Below are 20,409 nucleotides of genomic sequence, written 5' to 3' on the forward strand. Positions count from 1 at the left end.
CCAGAATCGAGATGGAGCGGCTCAATAACGACCATGCCATTCCGGTCAGGCACAGTTCAAGCAAACCAGAACCAACGAATCCTCAAGCAAACGAGACCAAGCGTCACGCTAACGTCTACGATGCAGTTGCAGGTGAGCATTCGGCACCGTCTTTGGCATTTCCCCCCCAAAGGGTATTAACGACTTTCCAGGAAGAATCAGCTATGAGACAAACTTGAGCTCCGCTGTCAGCATTGAGAAGACATCAACAATGGCACCCAGGCCGGCCAGGCCCAGCAGATCCAACAGACATTCCGTCCGCTCCACCACCCTAGCCCCGGAAGAGGTCCTGTTCCGCCGCAAATCTGCACCCGAGCGATTTGCTGAGTTTGACGTCTACATGGCGCATGAGAGAAATCTTCCCGATGGTGGCCGCGAGTCCTTGCCGGATAGTGATCTTGTCAAAGCCGTGCACTCCTATGCCAGCCATTTCTATTTCGACCAGAAGCGCAGCGCAGACTTCCAAGTTGGGACACGGAACATTGATGAGCGAAGCATGGATGAAACTGCCTTGCTCGCTTTTGGCATACTCCTTGAGGAGGCCGGCAGAGAGATTTTGGGAACTAAGGGAGACATGGTGTTCACTGAAGGCCTTGACATTTCCTCAGACGCCGAGCCAGCACCAGAAGCACACCCTATGGCTGTCAATGGCCTGGTTCATTCTGTGAGCGACAGTTCCGTTCGTCCACCCGTGTCAGTTGGATTCACCGACCTTGGGTCCTGGAAAAGGCCCCAGAAGAGGCGCAAAATGACCGATCTCGAAGACGCCTGAGGTTCCGCCGCATCTCGGCTTAACCGAATTGTTGGCTCCAACACATCACGCCACTCACCCATGCATTCGTTCATTATAGCAGGTCTTGAACACCTGCTAAACAAATGCCAATAACCCGGAAAAAGAATGGGCTAAGCAATGGAGGGACAAAGAGCAAGGCTCGGTTATAGATGTCCCGTCATCACGTACTCATTTGTACTGCAACACCATGCCCACAAACCAGGGTCGTGTTTGCTGTTGGCTAATGCGAAAAGCAAACAACCCATATCAGCCAATGGAGCTCGACATACAAGGTTCTCATGAATGCCTGACCAGTCTCATTCAAACACGAGCAGCAAGGCCCCTCGCTGGCGTGGGCAATGGTTTCCCGTCTGGAAATGGAAGATCGATCCTGCGTTCTTTTGTCAAACTTGTGAAGTTGCTTATCAGCACCTCACCGCCGCATTTGAGAAAGATAACGGCATGATGAACAGATGGAACCAGGCCCCCTCAGATCCCCTGCAGACCATCTTGAGGGGTTCCTGTCGCACGAATGACATGAGACTCGAGTCGGATCGGGGGTCTTGTTTGCAGCCGACTCCAACCAACAATCTCATCCCCACCTCGTCTACCTGTTAGCCAAAGAGAGATTGATCTGTCGCTAGCCGCTCCCAAATAATTCCATCCAGTCATCAGAGTAAGTAGGCGAAAAAGGACGGATAGAGACAACTCTCTTGCGTTGAACACATCACTCAGATAAAGATGACATCATGTCGTCGAAAAGTAATGTGTCGAGACAGTTGACATCGGATATACGCGCTGGCACAAAAATAAACATCAATTACACAGCCTTCCTGATCAGCTTTTTGGAGCGCTCCTTAGTGCACACTTATGAACTTCGGGAGACTTCGAGAACCTCTTCTTTCCCGAGTCCGGCAGGTTTCAATGGTGACCGACTTGCTGACATCTATATTAGGCAATCCAACCGAACCACGACGGATCAGATATTCACGACCTAGCTGTGGCACCTTGTTTCCGACGAGCAAGTTTTCAGTACCAAGACCATTGGACAGGCAAATTCGTTTGCATATCGCACGTTCGCTTCCGTTTCTGAAGATGTCATTTCGGCGACGAAGTCCGCCTCCGACATAAGCGGAGACGCTGATTTCTCGTCAATCCATTCGTGAAGCCTCTTGCCAGTACGGTCCATGGAGGCGTGACCGTCTTTGAGTCGAAAGTGGTATAGTTGGAGCCTCCATGCAAGTCACAGCCCCTCGAACCCGCTGTTTGTCGCATTCGTCGACTCCTAGCTTTGCACAGTTTCCAAAACATGGCCCGCCGATAGTCGCACCAAAGTTGACCAACTGTTGATATCCCGTGAGGGCAAACGTTAGAGACCTGGCAGTGCTATGCCTGAGCGTTTCTTTCTTCGTCCGGTAGTTGTTTGGTTACAGCTATCCGGCCCGGGAGGTGGATATAGGAGTCCGGCGGCCGTGGTGGGGGTTTCATTCGGCACACGGCCCGTTCGTTTCTATCACTGCCGGTATAACCAGCCAGTCGCCTTGTCACAGTGTTCTTTCTGAAGGACAACCTCTGATCCTGTGAGTACTTCACAATCATTCGCAGCCGGCATAAAAAAAATTCAGACGTTCTCGCCTGCAAGCGCCATTCAATGACGGATTTGACCGCGAAAATGTGTGATGATGGCAATGTTGATTCCAACTCGGATCAAAGATTCTACGGCATGCCGACCCAGCGTAGGACTCAAGATCTGGCTCTATCGGAAAAGCCCCTGGCTCAATCTTCAGAAGGGCTGGGCGATGCATCAGACCCCAAGTTCTGCGCCAGGGGGGGAGAACAAGAGCAACTCACTCTTGCAACATTTGACGCCGTGCACTACACTTCTCAACAGAGCTTGCGCCATAGTGTACGGCCAGACGGTGCAACGAAGCCCCTTTTGCTCGATACGGCGCCCGGTGGTGTGTGCCAAAAGACAAAAATTTGTGTTTGGCGGCGACACTAACAATGGCGGAGAAAATCTAGGGGTTCACTATCAGAACAAGGCATTGTGCCGTCGCCCGACACAGAAGTCGGGGACGCCGTCGTAGTTGGGCATCGAGATCAACATTCGACGACCTTGCGACGAAAGTTTGTCTAACCATGTGCAACTCGCATTGACCGCTCGACAGTCCTCGCGCACACAAAACCCCTTGGCCGTTGAGGGCATTGTCCACCCTCGTTCGCGATATGTCAGGCATCAGGCCTGCTCTCAGGTTTGATTCATCCTTGGGGGCCACGCGATTTGCATGGGCCGGTTACACAGTTTCGGTGTCGTTTTCATCACGTGACTAACAATGCAACGGTACATTCACTGTTGCCCACGATATCGGTGCCTTGCGCCTCGCGGAGTCATGGCTAGATTTGGAAGCACGGCAATTGATGAGAAAGGGGGCTTTCTTCCCTGGAGAGGGGGCCGGTAGCTTCCCAGAGTCATGGCTCGTCGGCGAACTAGCGAGCTGATTATCGGCGAGTCGCCGAATCTTCAAGGCATCTCGCGTTACGAGTCCAGCCATTTCTTCTGCTCAACGGGAAATTCTGCGATATGCCAAGACAACTCCAGGTGCCTTTCGCCTAGGGCGACGAGCGGGTTTCAGTCGCGTGCAATTACCGTCAGGAAAGCATCACGAATCGTGACAGCCAAGTGCTCTGGAATTGCATGGCTCTGGTCGCAAATATGAGCCATCACATTCATCATAACCATCAAGTACCATGAAATCGCCAGCAGAGGGATGAGATCGCGGCGCACTGTCAGTCTCGCTGCGATGCTGAGGGTGGAATGGTAGCAGCCAAACGCTTATGGATGCAGCACGACAGGCGATTCTCCAGCGCAGGAATTTATTATTATTCAGCTCCAGGTACACCGACTGGATGGTAGTTCGCCAATCCTTGTGGGCAGCCACTTCCCACCACGGAGACTAAAAGTGGCTGGCTTCTAGAAGCCATCTCATTATGACGACCGCCAGTTTCATCTTCTTACTTAGCGACGACTTGGCCCTAGTCCTCTGGGGATCGAACGGCGTTCCAACCTTCTACAGCATTCGGCGCCGAATCCGAGCATCCTTTCTCCGCGTCTACCTACTGCGTAGGCTCAACGAATCATTCCATTGGACGCTCCGATGCCCGCATGAGCGGAAGCTGAAATGTGATGGAAACATGGAATTCCTTGCGGAGGTGTCCGGATGCCGGCTTTCTAGCCTCGGAGCAAAAACTTTTCGAAGGGATGTGCAAGCTCCACGTGGCTGCGCGGCTTGGTACGGACCGTACGGTTCCTGACTGAAGGCTTTTTTTTCATTTGATTGCGGACACCGTCAAGGACCAGCCAAATATCGAGGTGCTATTCTGAGGTACGAGACGCTCCGCTCCCGCTGCGGCGGTGACCTTTCCGCGAGTGGCGGTCTCTCTCCGAGATTTAGACGCCATGCAAACCCCAAATGCACCTCGGGATGATCGACGCAAGGCCAGCTGCCAAAATACCAACGTTGCAAAGCCAGTTCCAACGACGAAGCCTCAGTACCGCACAAGTACATTGGCAATCCCGACCACATCCTGGATGCGTACGCCAGACGCTACTGACAATCTAGGAAATCATTTGCCGTCTTGACCGGTCATGACGACCTAGGTGAATCTTTAGGGCTCGGTGTGACGGTAATGGCCTGATCAAAATGCGGAGACCCAGCAGAGGAATCAAGCTTGGATGATGACCGAGCTCACACACCGCCAACCGAGCCCCCGATTCTTCCAAGGCAAGCCGGGACAGCCCTGAACATTCTTGACTGACCAGAGGATCCAGAGTTTGTGGAGTTCTTCAAAGGCCGCTGTCTCAAGGTTCCAGAACAAAACCTCTGCACTCAACTCATAGATTCTGAGAACTGACAGCGGCGTGGTATGATATGCGGGCCTGCACTTTACTCTGGACGGTCTGGCACCGTGGCATCGGAACCAGCCTTTACCTGTCATTGGACGCGACTCTGATCATCCCCAGAAGGGCCATGTAGCCTGTCAGAAACACATCTTGGGTACTCTGGTGCCGGATCTTCAAGTGATGCGCAGAACCCAGCACAAGTAACACAAGTTCTTGCGGCTCAGATTGGGCGAGAAGAAGCTTACGAGGTCCTGCGATAGACCGACGGCCATGCTGCGGGCCTCAAAATGAAGTTACAGGAACTGACGAAACTTACTGGGACTTTTATGATAGCATTGCGACTTAACGGCACTTAGCACGCCTCTGCTAGTCACTCCGGCCATTGCAACCTAAGCCGTAATCGGCACGGTTGTCAATCCATCGCCATTGTTCAGATGTCATTTCGATTTGCCAGGGCGTAACGGTCGCATCCCATGGAACAATAATCCGTCTTCTCTCACAAAACCGCGGTTGACGACAAACACCACCTAGTGATCGGCTAGGATTGGGCTTATCTGCGGCGCCAGGCCAGCGTTGAACTCTGTACTTGACAGTATCGCTGCCCAGTCCTCCCAGAGACCCCGGCGGCCCTGGTAAACCTTCGTCCCCAGTCAGTGCTGCGCCAATTTCCGGATCTCCATCTCCTCCTCGGGTTGCTTCTTCTGGAGCAAAAATGATCAATCACAAGCAGGGGAGCTGAGCCAGGCGCCCTCAGTCTTCAGAGGTCGCATCTTTGGGTCCTGATCGGAATCTTCAGCACTGTCCACCAGTGACCAAGGCCTAAGGGTAGATTTCCGGCATCTCTCACCTCACTGCAACAATCCCGCGGGCTCATTTGCCTGCGTGAGGTGGTAGAGATGGTTGCACACGAGGCAGGCTTGTTTCGGGACAACAGGCACGCCGCCAGTCACTGCGATGGACAAACTTCGGTCGTCAATGCAACTATTGAAGCCGAACCCTGTCGATCTCAGGACTAGATTTGTTCCCCGCACTCCGCGTTCGACGGAAGGCACTTAATTTCGTAGCGGATATGGACTCTAGTCCCGCCCGGAAGCTGGCGTGACACTTGGGAATGCAGTTTCCCTGCGCTCGACACGAGACGAACAAGAGGAGCGAATTCTAACCTTCCCGAGCACGCCGACGTGCTGCCCCGACAAGGGCACCGTCGCGGAAGTCTATGCCACCGTCGACGGGTGCCAGAGGTTGCACTTGTCACGGCGCTGGCCCGAGCATGCCATGTCCACTAAGGGTGGAGGGCATCGATTTTCGGTCCCGTGACGTTGCTGTCGTTGAGCGTTTGGATGCCCATGCCTTCGACCCTATGGGCCTTTGGCACAAATCTCATACCTGATCAGCGGCTTATCAAGTTGATGCTTCGCTAGGCTACACGTCGCCCTGCAGCTGAAGACACGGGCTGGGAATATTTGACGGGCTCCTGTTGCAGGGAATAGCCCAGTACATGCAGCCTTCAAGTCAAAGTCACGCCACTGCGGCACTGACAGACTTCTTCATCACTTGGGAATATCACAGCAGGGCGTTCTACAGCGCCTGCCTGGGGCGGTTAAGGCTGAAGGATACGAGGGCCATCGTGATTGAGACGGATATTCCAAAGCTGAGTTCAGGATTGCCGATAGGTCTGTTGGCCGACGGAGAGTTGGCTACGCTGCGCCCCAGAACTCTAGCCGGCGATCAACACCGGGAGGGTTTTCTCGAGGGTGAGTTCCCTCTGGTTTGTGTCACCTCGGAGGCCGCGGTTCACTTGAAAGGCGGACACGAGTCTAGTACTGTTGACAAGGCGGGGAAGCATGTCCAGCGGATGTCGTTTGACGATTAACATCAAGGTTGAGACACTGGTCGTTGAAGTCCGGCCTGCAACAGAGCAACCTCACTGATGAACCCTCTTCCCGCGGAATTCGACGAAATTGACTTCACCGTAACGAACAGCAAAAGGCGGTGACTATTGAGTCAAGGCCAATAGCAAAGCGAAGTGCGCCGACTAGCACACGTCGTGATGGACGATTGAGAGAAGCGGGGGTGGGACGCCATTCGGCCCCTCATGACGCAAAAACTTGCAAGAGTCGTGAATTCTGAAGTCGGTGTACGACTCCCGATACTGGCTCGCAAACATACACCACATAGGCCAAACCGTCCCGTTTGTGGGCGCGCGGAATGCGCACAGATGTCACGCGAAGTCCTTCCTGAGTGGAAAACTAAGGGAATTCTGGGATTCTGCCCAGTTACTGTTGCGATGCTTGGCCTGAGCCGAGTTTCGGACAGCTCCATGGACCCTCAGACATTCTGGGCCTCGCAGGCGGAACGAGCTCCGGCGTTTTACCCGCTCAACCGCGGGGTCTCTTTTCAGATGCGACGCACAACATCACTGACGAGCATTCAAATGCCGCCGCTGAACTGCACACGAAGCATCACCAGTTGATCCTGCAAGAGATTAACAAGCCTGCGGAAATCATTCCCACTGCGGACACAGGAATGACCTGAAGTCTATTTCGGGCAACAAAGTGCTATTACCGGCTACAGGGTGACCGTTGCCACGCGAAGGCCAAAAGGCCTCCAATCGCAGGCTTCCTCGCACACTTCTTCGCAGTTTACTCACCGAGTATCCAACTACCGCCCATTGTTCTTATGACCGCCAATCCCGGAAAAGAGTCGCAATTGCTTAGAAGCCGCGCTCAGACATTCACCATGATTGCTTGATTGCCACGCTTGTCTAAATGACCTCCGACATGCCCCTGGAGATGCGAATTGTTTCTTCAGGGAAGCAGCTTGTGAAGGACGTTGTGGCCCGAATCTGAGGCGTATGACTGGCATGGAAATGACGATAAATGGTGCTTTGACCAACGAAAAGGTTGACGCCGATGAACATCAAGGCGTGTCATTGTATCGCCAAAATGACGTTCAGCATGTTGTCCGAGTTTGTCGGATAGACGCTCTGCTTGCATGCCATTCCATCCCGTGATGCAATCGGTCAGCACAAACCTCAACCTACAGCCTTGTCAGCAAGCCATCACAGCTGCAGGTGCGTGCTCGGAGGCGGTATTGCGCGGTCACGTTGACCTCTGCAAACTCCAACGACTGGGCAAGAGCAAGGATCTCCGTCGGCACAACCCCTCCTAGTTGCGCTCGGGCGGACTCGGCAGCCTTTGACCCGTTTTCGTAGTTCAGGGCAGCGCCGAAGGGTTTGAGACCTTGGGTTTCTCCTCACCTCCCCTGCTCAAGTGACGAGCTTCTGACTAACAGGTGATACGTGTCGGTACATTGAGAACTGGCCGGGTTGCACACGAGCCAGCGTCAATTGGATGACCATTGCGGGCCGTCTGCCGTATCACCCATCGGCACTCGCATCTGTCGCGCACAGGTATCTCGCGTTATCCTTCTCTTGCAGAAAAGGGTCCGATGAGCTATCAATTCTCTCAACCTCTGGGCACTGGTATGATTTGCGTACAGCTGGGACGACTTGCGCTGGTAGTATGTTTGTCACGGCGGGTTTGAGCTTGGGGCAGGATATGTCGAAGTGACGCACTATTCGAGCACTGACGCGGGTTCAATTCGCTGTCGCACGCGTTACGCAGTCACCGGAGATGAGGCGTGGTACCTGAGATGGGCGACATGGCAGCACCACAACGCTCAGCCAACGTCGCCCCACGAAACCTTGTTTTCAATGACACCAAATCAGACGCGATTTTCAGAGACGAACAGACTTTCAGTAGCACGACTATTCGTTCATATGTGCAGTACAGGCGGTGCTACAGCAAGGTACTGCTGCAGCAAACGGCCGTATCAATTCCAATTCCACGTGCCGTGAGGACGCCGGCGCTCCCAACTCCGAATCGGGGACGGGTATGGCTGGCTTCTAGGTATGCAGTTGGATCTGTTATCCGGGCTGAGGGCTGAATGACGACTGCGCATTGCGGCGCACCAATTCCCTGGATCTTGCATCTTTGGGATCGACGGTGAAGGACGCGATGCCACGGGGAGCACAGCAGTGGCATGCTTTGGTCTGGGACAGTATTGACTTGCGGCCACCGCTTGAGACTCCGAGACAACCCTCCTACTTTCTGAAAGCTGATGGCGACCAATCGCAAAGGTGTGAGGAGGGTGACGGGGAAAAGAAAGGAAATTTTCAAACCGTCCTGGGCAAAATCCACTCGCGAGGGCCCACCGTGATGAAATCCTTTGCGCCGAGTGACTGACGGCGGCCATCCCAAGATTTCCTGGCCTGGGTCGGTTGGAGAGAGGCAGGAAGACGTCCGGTGCCAGACTCGAGAGAGCATGTTTTCCGGCCAGAAGAGATGTTCAGTCGGCGGTCAAGGTATCATGTACGACACAGAAGCTTGCCAAAGGCGTACGAGTCGCGCCGCGCTAACGTCTGTCGGCAAGTACTGGATACGCGGGATCAACGTCGACTATCTTTGCGCACATCAAAATGAGAGGGGCTGGCGTTGGCGGTACTCGCCGAGTACCTCGCGTATTTCTCCCGCCTCATCTGCTGCGCTGCCGCCGGCCACGCTACATTGAGTACTTCTGACGCGCACCCACACGTCCAGTCAGATTGAGGGACGGCAGCAGTCCAGGTGACTGACCGACCGACCAACAGAGGCGGTCTCTCCGCTGCGACCCGGAATGGCAGAGCTCCAAAAGCTCCCCCGCCTCACAAGTCGTTACTAGAAGAGGCTTGGAGCTGCCGACGAGACCATAACGAGCAAGACTCAGACTCAGACTCAAACAGCCGGGTCAGCAGACCAAGGGCAAACACGCCGCCCTAGAAGGAGATCACCCATGTTGGAGTGACAGAGAAGCTTGGGAAAGTAAAAGCCTCATTTTGATACACCAAAGACCAGAATACGCCGCCCGCTTGGACATTTCTACCCCAACCTTGACGTCTCTTGGGTTGGGCCAGCCTCCGTTTGGCACTCACTTCCCGTTAATAACTCGACAATTGAGACTCGAGATACGGGTGGGCACTTTGCTGTCACCACCACCTGCCTCTTGCCCCAACTTTGCTCTCTATCTTCCGTCTCGGATGCGGTGCCCCTCACCACCACTTCGGCAACTAACCACGATTAACGGACAGCAAAACCTCCTTGCTCCCTTGCTTCTTGCACGCGGCGTTAGCAGGCAGCCCTCGTTCGCTCACCTCCATCAACTTCAGCAAACCCGTGGCTACCCTCCAACACAAGCCACCACCCAGCACCATCTCTTCAAACGAGGCTGCTGTCATCTTTCTGGTCGCACGCCCCTTTTGCCCCTCGTACAGCTTGCACCCCTCCCCTACCCCTCCCATCCCATCTCATCCCACATCGCCGTCTCCCAGACCGCAGTCAATCCCTCAGACCGTCTGAGGGACCCCAGTCATTCAGCGAAGTCCTCGGAGCGCCGAGTCCTTCCAGCAATACTTCCCAGGTACCGGTCCATTGGAGCGGCGCGCATCTGCTTCCTTCAGTTTGCCCATCACCTGCTGAATCGCTGCTGCTCAAGTATGGATACGGAAGGCCAACAACAGCATTCCAGCCCTTTACCGAGTTTCCGTTTTCCATGCAGAGCTTGTCTTGGCTTTGCCTCTGCCTTGCCGAGTCGCAGACCTCCATCCGACAGCACAGTGACCGAGTCTGCGCCCGCCTGAGTCGATAGCCATAATGCACGCAACCCCAAAGAAACGGAGTACAGCTCCGGTCCATGACACTTATCCCGGCGCGTTCCGTCACGCAATCATTCCGAACGGGCCTTTTCGTCCAAGCATTCTAGGTGTTTTCCACGTTTATCAGGGCTGTCGAGCTTTAATCATCAAACTAGCTCAACCCTAGCATTTGTCACTGTGCAGTTTCCTGCTCCTCGCGCCATTGGGCTCATGAGGATGGAGTCCTCTACGCGGCGTGTATAGCCAACCACGACCGAAAGGTTGAGAAGAGATAACGCCTGGGCTTGTCTCTCGTGCCGTCCGCTCCTCACGGCGCGGTTGCAGGCCAGGCACCACCGAAGCGCCGCAACCCGTATGTTAAGTGTCCGGCGGACGGAGATTCTCTGGCCGCAGCGGCGGTCAGCCGGGCACTGAGTCGAGGACGCAAACCGTACAAGGGTGCATACTTGTTTAAGTATGCTCCGCTCGTTTGCTTTCCGCCCACTGCATCGCATCGCATCGCACCGCGCGGGTGTCCAAACGAGAGAAACCTACTTCAGACTATTTCCCAACCTAGCCGGGTCCCTACGTATCGCGGTCCTCACCGCAACGGGCAAGCAATGTTCTTTCCCACTGGGCTTGGCGGTACGAGTACCGTACAGCACTCGTGCTAAGGAAGAGCAAAGGCCACAGACACGACGTAATTACTGAAGGCAAGACAAGAGAGGGGAAAAGAGCCCCAGAAAAGCGGAACCTCGTCCATTCCTTTGCTCGGGCTTGCTTGAAAGCAAATTTCCTTCTCGAATCCCGTGACCGCCATCCCCAGTTGTCTGGCACGGAGCATGACCCAGAATCCCGCCCATCAGGTTCGCCCATCCATGGTTCTCCCCCTCTTCCGATTGCTGCTCCGGGCGGCGCGTCCCGTCCTGCTGGCAGCAGAAGCAGCAGCAGGCACTGCCTCGAGAAGCCGACGAGAGCTGGTGCTGGCACCGGCAGTGGTGGCAGAAGCGCATTAATCAGAGATCAGCCATCAGCCGCGAGAGCGGTGTTGCGAGAGGGGGGGATGCCTGAGTCGGTATGTTTGTCCGTCACCGCCCATCCTTGACTTGCGTCAATCTGTTGGATACGTCGGCGCTGCTTGGTGTTGCCTGCGGCGGTCGTGAGTTGAGTGGGCATCCGTCGCTCAACACATGGATGCTGGAGATGCTCATCTCTCATCATCTTCTATCTGGAATACGGCACTCGATATCAGAGAAGCCGAGCCGTACCGTACTGGCGGTCTCGTCCCTTGTACGTACATAGACTCTCAAGGTACCGTGCCTTGCTCTCTACATGCGCTTGTACATGGGGGGGGAGTCTCTGCTTGCCAGGCCACGGTACGGCAAGCAGACAGAGAGGCGGCGGCGGCAGCAACACACGCAAGACAAGACAGACACACGGTCCAACCTCGCAAGCCACTTCACTTGCTGCTGGTCCCTTTTGTGCGTGTCCAGCCAGGACGGCGCGTGGTGAGAGAAACGGCGAGGCGGCGCTACGTACTGCTTGTTTTAGCAACACGCCCCCCCCCTTTTTTTTCAGCGCAAAACTCGACGACCACTCCCTCCCCCCCCTCGTTCGGCCACGAAGATCCTCGTCCTAGTCACAATCCCAATTATCGCCTCTGCAATTTTTTTTTTTTTTTTTTTTTTTTTCCTTTCTTCCTCGTTTATTCCCACCACCATTACCACCACGCCGCGCCGCGCAGAGCAGAGCAGCCGTATCCTTGTCTGTTTCCATGAGACCCCTGGCCCTGCTAGCTTTCTGAGACTTTTTGACTTGGCAGGGTCGATTGGATTCCTAGGGTAGAAACACCTCTGTCTCTTCTTCCTGTCGAGTCTCTGGGGCGCGCTTCTGCTCTGTCAGTGTGTCTGCGTCTGATTCTGCGGCGCCGCCTCTCTCCCGTTCGCCTGGGTCGTCGATTCCTCAGAGTCTCCCCAGCAGCTCTGTCTCTTGAACCCGGCCATCTGCTGTCTCGCCCGTGGATAGACATACTGCGTAGGTCCCAGGTACCGTTCAGAGTACTCTACTTTGGGATCCCTGGTAGACATTCGAGGCTCCTTCGAGAGAGGTTCAAACCAAGAGTCAGACCGCCTTCAAGTGCCCGTTCTGCCACCTCCATCTGCACGTACTCTGCGGCGTACTGCGTAGTACTGTACATGCTGCGTACCATATCCATACCCTGACCACCACACCCATGCGCTTCCCACATCATACCCAGTTCTCCCAGACCTGTACCCATACCTATCCCACCTTGCCTTAGTTCTTGCCTTAGTACCTTATCCCGACACCTCCATCAGGGACGTTGTACCGCTCGCTCTTGCTCTGTGCGGCAAGGTATATGGCGACCTGGACATCACCACCCTCTGCCGCTTGGTCTTGACGTTTCTCGACCTTTTCCTCCAATTCCAAGGCCTCCCCACCTTGCTCCCACCTCACCCCCGTCACGTCAAAAAAAGTCAAGGTCAACACCAAAAGACCAAGAGAGACACCAGAGAGCAAAAGTAGGGAAGCTCCATCTCTGCCCAACGCGCTGATCCTACCCCCTTCCGCCGTGCCAAACCCTTTGGGCATCCGGGCGCATTCGCAGAGTGGAAAATCCCATCTCGCAAGTTTCAAGAACCACACAGCCGGGAACACCTCTCAAACCAGCAGCACCAGCCTCGAAAGCAAGCTCGCCCATCGCGCGCGCCGCCGTCGCCGTCTGTCGCCTCGACTCCGCCTGGCCGTTCCGTCTTCGCCTCCTTCGAGTCCAGTCCCCTCTACGCCAATATACCTACGCATAGCATACTGCGGTACGCACACGCACACGCACACGCGCACATACGCATACTTGTCTGTACGGATACCGGATACTGGATACAGACACGGATACCTCCTCTACCTCTCTACCTCTGCCCAACCCAACGACACACATCCCGACACACCGTCCTGTCCGACATTCACACCGACTTGCCCTTCTTCGACGTATCCCGTACCTACCTACAGATACATACGTTGCAGCCACGCCATAGGGACCACCGCCCCATGCTTTCATCCAAACACTGAAGGTCCAATTGCTGTTCCCAGACCTCCGCTCCCCGTTCTCCGGCTTCTCACAGGCTGCCTGCTTGATTGATTGCTTGCTTGCTTGGTCTCTCTTCGCTTGCTTGTCCCTTCACTCCTCCTCCTTCTCCTCTCCATCCCCGGCCGCTGCTCCCGTCGCGTTGCGTAGCGCCATCACCCACAACCAAGCATAGCATAGCATTCGAACTGTGGACTGTTGACTGTACGGATTCCATAGTCCTTACCAGTCGTGTCCGGCCTCGCACCTTACCCTTCGTTGCCCAAAGCTTTTCCATGGCCGCCACCTTCTCCTCCTTGGACCTGGCTTGACCCTTTTTTCGCTTCGTCTCTTGTTTTTTCATAAAGCATTGTACGTATGTACATATATATCAAGCATGGATCCGGGGCAGCCTGACAACAAGCGCCCCCGTCTCTCGACCGCCAACCACCCGTGGTCACCGACTGGCGCACCGCACAATCATCTACCTCCTCTGCATCCGCCTTCGCTACCTCCGACGCCTCACCAGGCTCACCCGCCTCATCACTCGGCGCCGCCGCCTCCTGTCCCGCCATACCATCAACAGCAGCAGCCGCCGCCATATCCTCCTCGCTCAGCCGAGCCTCATCACCCTCCTCACCCGGCCCAGCAACATCCCGACGAGCGACGACACCATGAGCAAGAGCCTCCGTACACGCCGATGCAGGAACACTATCGACACCCGGCCTCGCCCTCACCTGCGCATCCGTCCTACAACCCTTTTCCTCCGCGAGACCCAGGTAGCGTGAAGAGAGAACCCCACGACGAGAACCTCTCCCACCCTCGACGGCCACATTCGACAGGAGGCGCGCCGTCCGAAGGCCTGCCGCCGCCGGGCCCTCATCCGCCGCCTCACTCTGCCCCGCCCCCGGTTCCTCCATACAACGACGATCCACGACGACCACCGCACATGAGCTACGATAACGCGCCGCCGCAGATGCAGCCCCCCACGCCGGGGGGCTACAGGAGCAGCTACCCTCCTCCGATTCCTCCGCAGCCTCCTCAGCATTACGAGCAGCCTCAGTATCCTCCTCAACAGCCCGCTCCCGAGAGCCTCTATATTTCATCATATGCCTCCACACAGAAGCGGAAGGCCACACGCGCATCTCAGGTACGACGATGTCACAGGCCTCTTTTCTGTCAGGCCAGTTTGCGCTAACAAACAACCCAGGCTTGCGACAGCTGTAGGCAGTTGAAGGCGAAATGCGACGAAACCAAGCCCTGCAAGAGTTGCAGAGAAAAGGGAGTTGAGTGCAAATATCGTGATCCCGTGCCAAAAGCGTTAGTATCTGGTGTGCGCGTGTTACTGTTCGTTACTAATCGTCACCGCAGGATCGACAAGTCGCAGACCGACATTCTGGAGGCAATCGTAGACATGAAGGGCTCTCTCGAGAAAAAGATCGAAACGCTGTTTGATTCGTTCGAGCAAAGAATTGCACGCCTGGAACATGCGCCCCCGTACAAGCAGGTCAAGCTTGAAGCCGATGCCTCGGCGACAACACCGTCTCCCCCGAGAAAACACCTATCGCCTCGAAGCCACCAGCAATCGGGACAGGAGCTTAACCATGACGAAGCTATGCCCATGGCTGTGGGAGATACGGACATTGCGTACCACGAGCAAGAAGACCGCATGGAAGCCGACGAGCCTGAGGACGAGTTGCCTCCGGGCCCGGCTGTGGCACCTGAAGCACCGTCGATTCCCATGAACCATACCACAACGAAAGGACATTTGCTACAGTGGCCCATGATTAAGGAAATGACCCGCAAGGCTCTGAAAGAAAATGGCGTCAAGTTCATTGAGGAATATCCTTGGGTTCGGGAAGAGAAGCGCGGTTTACTCCGCCTTTTCGGGCGCGGCGAGGGCAACGGTAACATTTTTGGATCGAGCAGCGCAAACCCCAGATCCGAGCACGATGCGTACACCGACACCGCCGACGACTACTTGGGAGAAGCAGTTGCCGCACCTTCTCCGGGCGAAGCTTGGGGCCAAGTCGGCAGTCTCAGCCCGCCAAACTTGACATACACGAGCAGCACGCTCACACCAGAGGGTCACCCTGACTACACCGAGGCCAAGGTTTGGGGTTATGTAAAATCCTTTGAGGAGAAGATCCTATCCATGCACCCGGTCATCATGCCAAGCGACCTTAGGCCCATCGTCAGACGATTCTTGGAGAATGTGGCCCAGGGCGAAAAGAGAGGGAAGCCACCACACCCGGGAACCGCAAAGTTCGCGGTGACACATGAACCGACCAACAAGCGAAAACGCTCCCCCAGTGGCGAAGAGCCTGAACCAGTTCAGCAACCTCGGAAGCTGGGCAGGCCTCACAGGACTATCGACGCTGCTATGGTCTTGGTCGTCCTGGCACTCGGAAAGGTCGCTCAGTGGACTGACAAGATCCCGGATCCCATCCCAGATCCGGCTAGTAATTCACACAACTCCCCGATGAACAGGAATGGCCATCCGTCTTCCCCTGGACCTGGCGGCCATGGCTCGCCTCCGGCGCATTCTATTCACTCTCAGTCTTCAGGCTTGCCGTCGCCAAAGGAGCAAAACAACGGGCTCCCGAGCCGGCGGCCGTCCGTGCAAGGCAATGGCGCAAAGCCTATGAACCAGTCTTTCAAGCGAAACTACGATGTTATTCCGGGTCTCGAGTATTTTGCTGTTGCAAGCGATATTCTGGGTCAGCACCGCTCCGGCTACACACTGAAGCACTGCCAGACTTTCCTATTGGCTGGTCTCTACTACGGACAACTCGGAAGGACATTGGAGAGTTACCGATTCTATATTGATGCCGACGTTGCCTTGCACACGATCATGCGCCGGTAAGTAGTGGACAGACTGTAAACGAGGATTCCTCAACTAACGAATGGTTTAGTGATCAGGAGCGCTTGAGGCTGGCCGCGGAAAACCCCCTTGGACACCCGCCATTGACCAGGCGTGAAAACATGATTGTCATTAACTTTTGGACTTGTCTCCAGCTGCAAAGGTATGTCAAGAAAAGACGTCGCAGTCTTCCAGTTTGCATCTCATGGGACTGACTGTGTTTGCCAGTGATATCATTGCCGAAATGCCGGTCTACCCGTCAAATCTAACTCGCTTCGAATACGCTGTGCCCTGGCCCTTGATGCATCAGTTCAGTGACATCGAGTTCCCGGAAGCGGTTTTGTCGAACTACATGGCACAATTGTACCTACGAAAGCGACTCAACGCGCTGCACAAACTACTCTTTGAGGGAATCGACACGGCCATGGACAAGATGCACTCTGCATTGGAAATATTGAGCGAGCTGCGGGCCATGGGATGGATCCAGGAGGGCCTTAGGTTTACCGAAGACCAACCCCCGGCAGGTACACTGATGGAGGCCAGACTACACGCCAAGTACTGGGGAGCTCAGGTCGTCATCTTCCAGCCATTCATCAAGCTGGTGCTTGATCTGTCATGGAAGATGCAGCAGCGAACTGACGGAGCAACACCAAACTCTGATACTACCAGCGGCTTGGGCGTTTTCACTCAGGGCGACGCTGCTGCGTACATCGGACAAGGCGGCATCGACAACTACAAAGACGTCAATGACGATGTTATTAACTTTGCCGAGCAAGGCATCAATGCTCTCATCAAGAGTACCGAAGCTTTCCACAATGTGGATCATGACCGGCTTCACGTAACCAATATCTTTGGCACCGCCCATGCGTAAGTTAAGGTACTAGCTGCTGGTTGAACGGAACTAACCAATCCTACAGGCAATGGGGAAACCTCTTGGTCTTGGCTGCAGCCTACCGGGATCCTATCCTTGGCAAATACATCAACCGCGGGCACCTGCAAGCCTTGTTCAAGCGAACGACGAAGATGTTGGGTATGCATGCTCACGTGAACAGCACGTTGTTGACGGACAAGAATATCCTTGAGAGCATCGAGAGGGACCTCTTCCGCCACGACGTGGAGGACCCGAGAATGACCACCAGCTTCTCGAGCGCGGCGAGCATGACGGGCCCTTCCGTCCCGCCACCAACAAGTCACCCGGAGACGAACCATCAGGGCCCGATGTCCATGGCATATGCAATGGGACCCAGCCGCAGCGTGCATAACTCCCCCAACCAGGCATACCGCGTCCTGGACAGTCGCGCACCGAACCACGGCTACCAGCCACAACCGGCGCCAATGTAATCCGGTAGACACGAAGACGACATGAGCGGGGCCCATCTGGATCTCGTTCCCCAGCGCGTGGCCTTTCGAGACTGTGGAAAATCAATAGGGGACTTGGACTGGGAGGTGCCAGATAAAAACTGATGAAACGGGCTGAAGTCGCTTCCGATCAACCCACTACTTATACCCATCATCATCATCATCCATGGAACCGGCGTTTTGCGAATTCGATTCATTTCTCGTACCTACTTTACCGCCCGGGATCGTTACGAGACGACGGAGCAGAGCCCTGCTGGAGCCTCCTGCCTCGAAGGCGGCGAACTCGAGGGTCCGACCTTCGCCCGTACACGGTCATGCGAAAATCGTCGCCCAGCCCACCAAGGGATACATACAACAGTGACCACATCCCAGGACATGACACCAGTAACAAAAAAACAAGGGAGGTCAACGGACAAAGAGGGGCACTGGATAGCATTAGGATAGCATTGGGGAGGGGAACTGGGGGGTTTTGAGGGACGGCAAAAGCTCCGCATCGTCGTTACTAGACGGCACCACGCTCTTGGAGATCTGCGGGCTCCCGGTTTGGAAAAGGAAAAGGGGGACGGACGGGACCGGAGGACGAAGGATGCATAAAGACGGCTCACGAGTCGGGTTCGCGCCCCTCCTTTTTCTGTTCTGGATTTTTCTTTCATTTTCGCAAACTGTTTTGCCGTTTTTTGCCGTTCCCCCGTTTGTCGTCAAAGGCCAGCAAACCCTCGAGTCTCCTCTTTTCGACACAAGAAACAACGGGCAACCATCTGTTTCGAAAATCTTGCACTTTTTTCTGGTAACTAGCCACATCATGCACTGCATCTCGGGAGAAACTGGGCTACGCGCGTGTTTATCTGTCTTCATGTTTCTCTGTTTCTCTCGCGCTCTCTCAAATCACATATCCGATCCGCGTTGGATCGACTTTGATGACACCTGTTGCTAGGTTTATTGTTTGGCTTCATCCGGGCGGGGGAAACTCATCATCATCATATCATTTATCATCATCATACCATCAAACTCATATCTCATATTCTGGGGTGTAGCGGAGGAGATACCAATGAGGCGGCAGAGCCTCCTTTTTTCCTCTTTTATTTTCGTCATCTTTCTTTTTATTAATCGTTGCCAGTTGCTGTTTGTTGCTGTTGTTTATCTTGCAGTTGAAAGGGGCCGGTGGTGGATGTAAATGCGGCGGGGCCAAGACGAGAGTGTGTATGGGGGGCAGAGAAGGCAGAGGGAATGAGCTGTGTGTTGAGGTCTGAGACCAGACAGACGACGGCGGTTTAACGTGGGTTCGGGTGGAATATGTCGTCAGCGTTGCGCGCGGGCGGAAATAGTTGGATTTAGTTTGCGGCTCTGGGCTGCTGCCTGTTGTATGTGAGATGTTTTGAGTGCGGTATATACACATATATACACATATAAAAGAAGTTCTTTGAAAAGTCTTGTGTTGTGTAGGATGCTTTACGTCTACTGTGATTCGTTCCTTCCGTGTCTAGAATGAAGTTTGTGCCTATGCCTATGAATACACGCGATCAAGCTGATGAATAACCCCTTCCTGTCCCCCTTCCCTACGCCATGCAAACGGAAAAGTCAAAATACCTAAACGCCGGATGATGATGGAAACCCTGCTCTCTCTCTCTCTTTCCCTTTCCCTTACCACAACACGACCGTGACACAGAGCCAACCGTCCGGGTACGCCGCCTCCCTCATAAGGTCCTCGAGCGGCGCGGAGAAGGGCACGGGGCTGCCGTGCAGCACGACGTTAGCGAGCACGGGGTCGCGGCTCGAGGGGAACAGCGTCGGGAGGTGGGCGCGGAGGGCCTGGCCGAGCGTCTGGCGGGTGTTGCCCCGGACGCCGCCGGGGACGGTGGGGGAGACGAGGGTCTGGAGGACCTTGAAGACGCCTGCTGCTGCTGGTTCTGCTTGCTGCGGTGCTGGTGGTTGTGGATGAGGTGAGGCGCCGCCGGAGGAGGAGGAGGAGGAGGTTGGCCCGCCGGGCGGGGAGGAGGGGATGTAGACGCGCAGGGGGATGTGGCGGAGGGGCGTTGGGGCGTTGAGGAGGATTGCGTTGATCTTTTGGAAGGAGGCGTAGTCGTTGTCTTGGACTGCGTTCCAGAGGGTTGAGGTGTCTGCTTTTGAGAGGGACATTATGCGTTTTGCGTTGCCGTAGCGGACGAAGTCGGCCTTGGGGGGTTGTGTGTGTTAGTTGGTTGGGCCGAGGCTTGGTGGTCTGGTCTGGGCTCGGGGGCGGGCGGGGGTTGAGACACGTTGGTTTGAGACATGAGTTTCTGGATTTGGGTGCTTGGGAAGGGAGGAGAGAGAGAGACAAGAGGTGGCGAGGAGAGTAAGCGAGGTTGGGGAAGAGAGACAGACGCTGGAAGAGGTGGATGGGGCGCACGTGTGATGTGATGTGCCGGGGTGGCTAACTCACTTCTTTGACGCAGTTCAGGAAGGTGTCGCCAATGTCCCAGCTATCGCCGTCGCTGACGGTGAGGCGCCATGGGAGGGATGGCTGGTAGAGGTCGACGAGCAGGCCGAGGGGCAGGTTGCGCAGGAGGAGCTCTTCGTGGTGGAAGGCGGAGACCTGGGCGCGGAAGAAGGCGGAGCAGCGGGGGACGAGGAGGGCGAGGTAGGAGAAGCGCGGGAGGGAGGTTATTAGCGGGGTGTTTGGGTGCGAGGGGTGGGTTATGTGGAGGGGGACTTTGGCGTTCCAGAGGGTCTGGGGGATCGAGTCCAT

At 55.3% G+C, this 20,409-nt stretch overlaps 3 protein-coding genes across 3 annotated transcripts; 2 read left to right on the forward strand and 1 right to left on the reverse strand.

Annotated features, from left to right (window-relative positions):
• Nucleotides 1-11: 11 nt before the first annotated feature.
• CGCS363_v013648 (uncharacterized protein) lies at nucleotides 12-811 on the forward strand (the record flags this gene model as incomplete). The annotated part of the gene is made up of 2 exons (XM_036645497.1): nucleotides 12-132; nucleotides 192-811. 2 exons carry the CDS (start codon nucleotides 12-14, stop codon nucleotides 809-811), a joined length of 741 nt encoding a protein of 246 aa, XP_036489870.1.
• Nucleotides 812-13,859: 13,048 nt separating this feature from the next.
• CGCS363_v013649 (putative transcriptional regulatory protein) lies at nucleotides 13,860-17,666 on the forward strand (the record flags this gene model as incomplete). Its single annotated transcript, XM_036645498.1, has 6 exons — nucleotides 13,860-14,612; nucleotides 14,673-14,782; nucleotides 14,834-16,324; nucleotides 16,378-16,488; nucleotides 16,554-17,192; nucleotides 17,243-17,666. The coding sequence occupies 6 exons, from the start codon at nucleotides 13,860-13,862 to the stop codon at nucleotides 17,664-17,666; spliced, it is 3,528 nt and encodes a 1,175-aa protein (XP_036489443.1).
• Nucleotides 17,667-19,325: 1,659 nt separating this feature from the next.
• Nucleotides 19,326-20,409, reverse strand: ATG5 (Autophagy-related protein 5; the record flags this gene model as incomplete). The annotated part of the gene is made up of 2 exons (XM_036645499.1): nucleotides 19,326-19,856; nucleotides 20,104-20,409. The coding sequence occupies 2 exons, from the start codon at nucleotides 20,407-20,409 to the stop codon at nucleotides 19,326-19,328; spliced, it is 837 nt and encodes a 278-aa protein (XP_036489506.1).

The sequence above is a fragment of the Colletotrichum siamense genome, assembly GCF_013390195.1.
Source record: "Colletotrichum siamense strain Cg363 chromosome Unknown KSG_Cg363_contig09, whole genome shotgun sequence".
In the NCBI taxonomy this organism is placed as follows: domain Eukaryota; kingdom Fungi; phylum Ascomycota; class Sordariomycetes; order Glomerellales; family Glomerellaceae; genus Colletotrichum; species Colletotrichum siamense.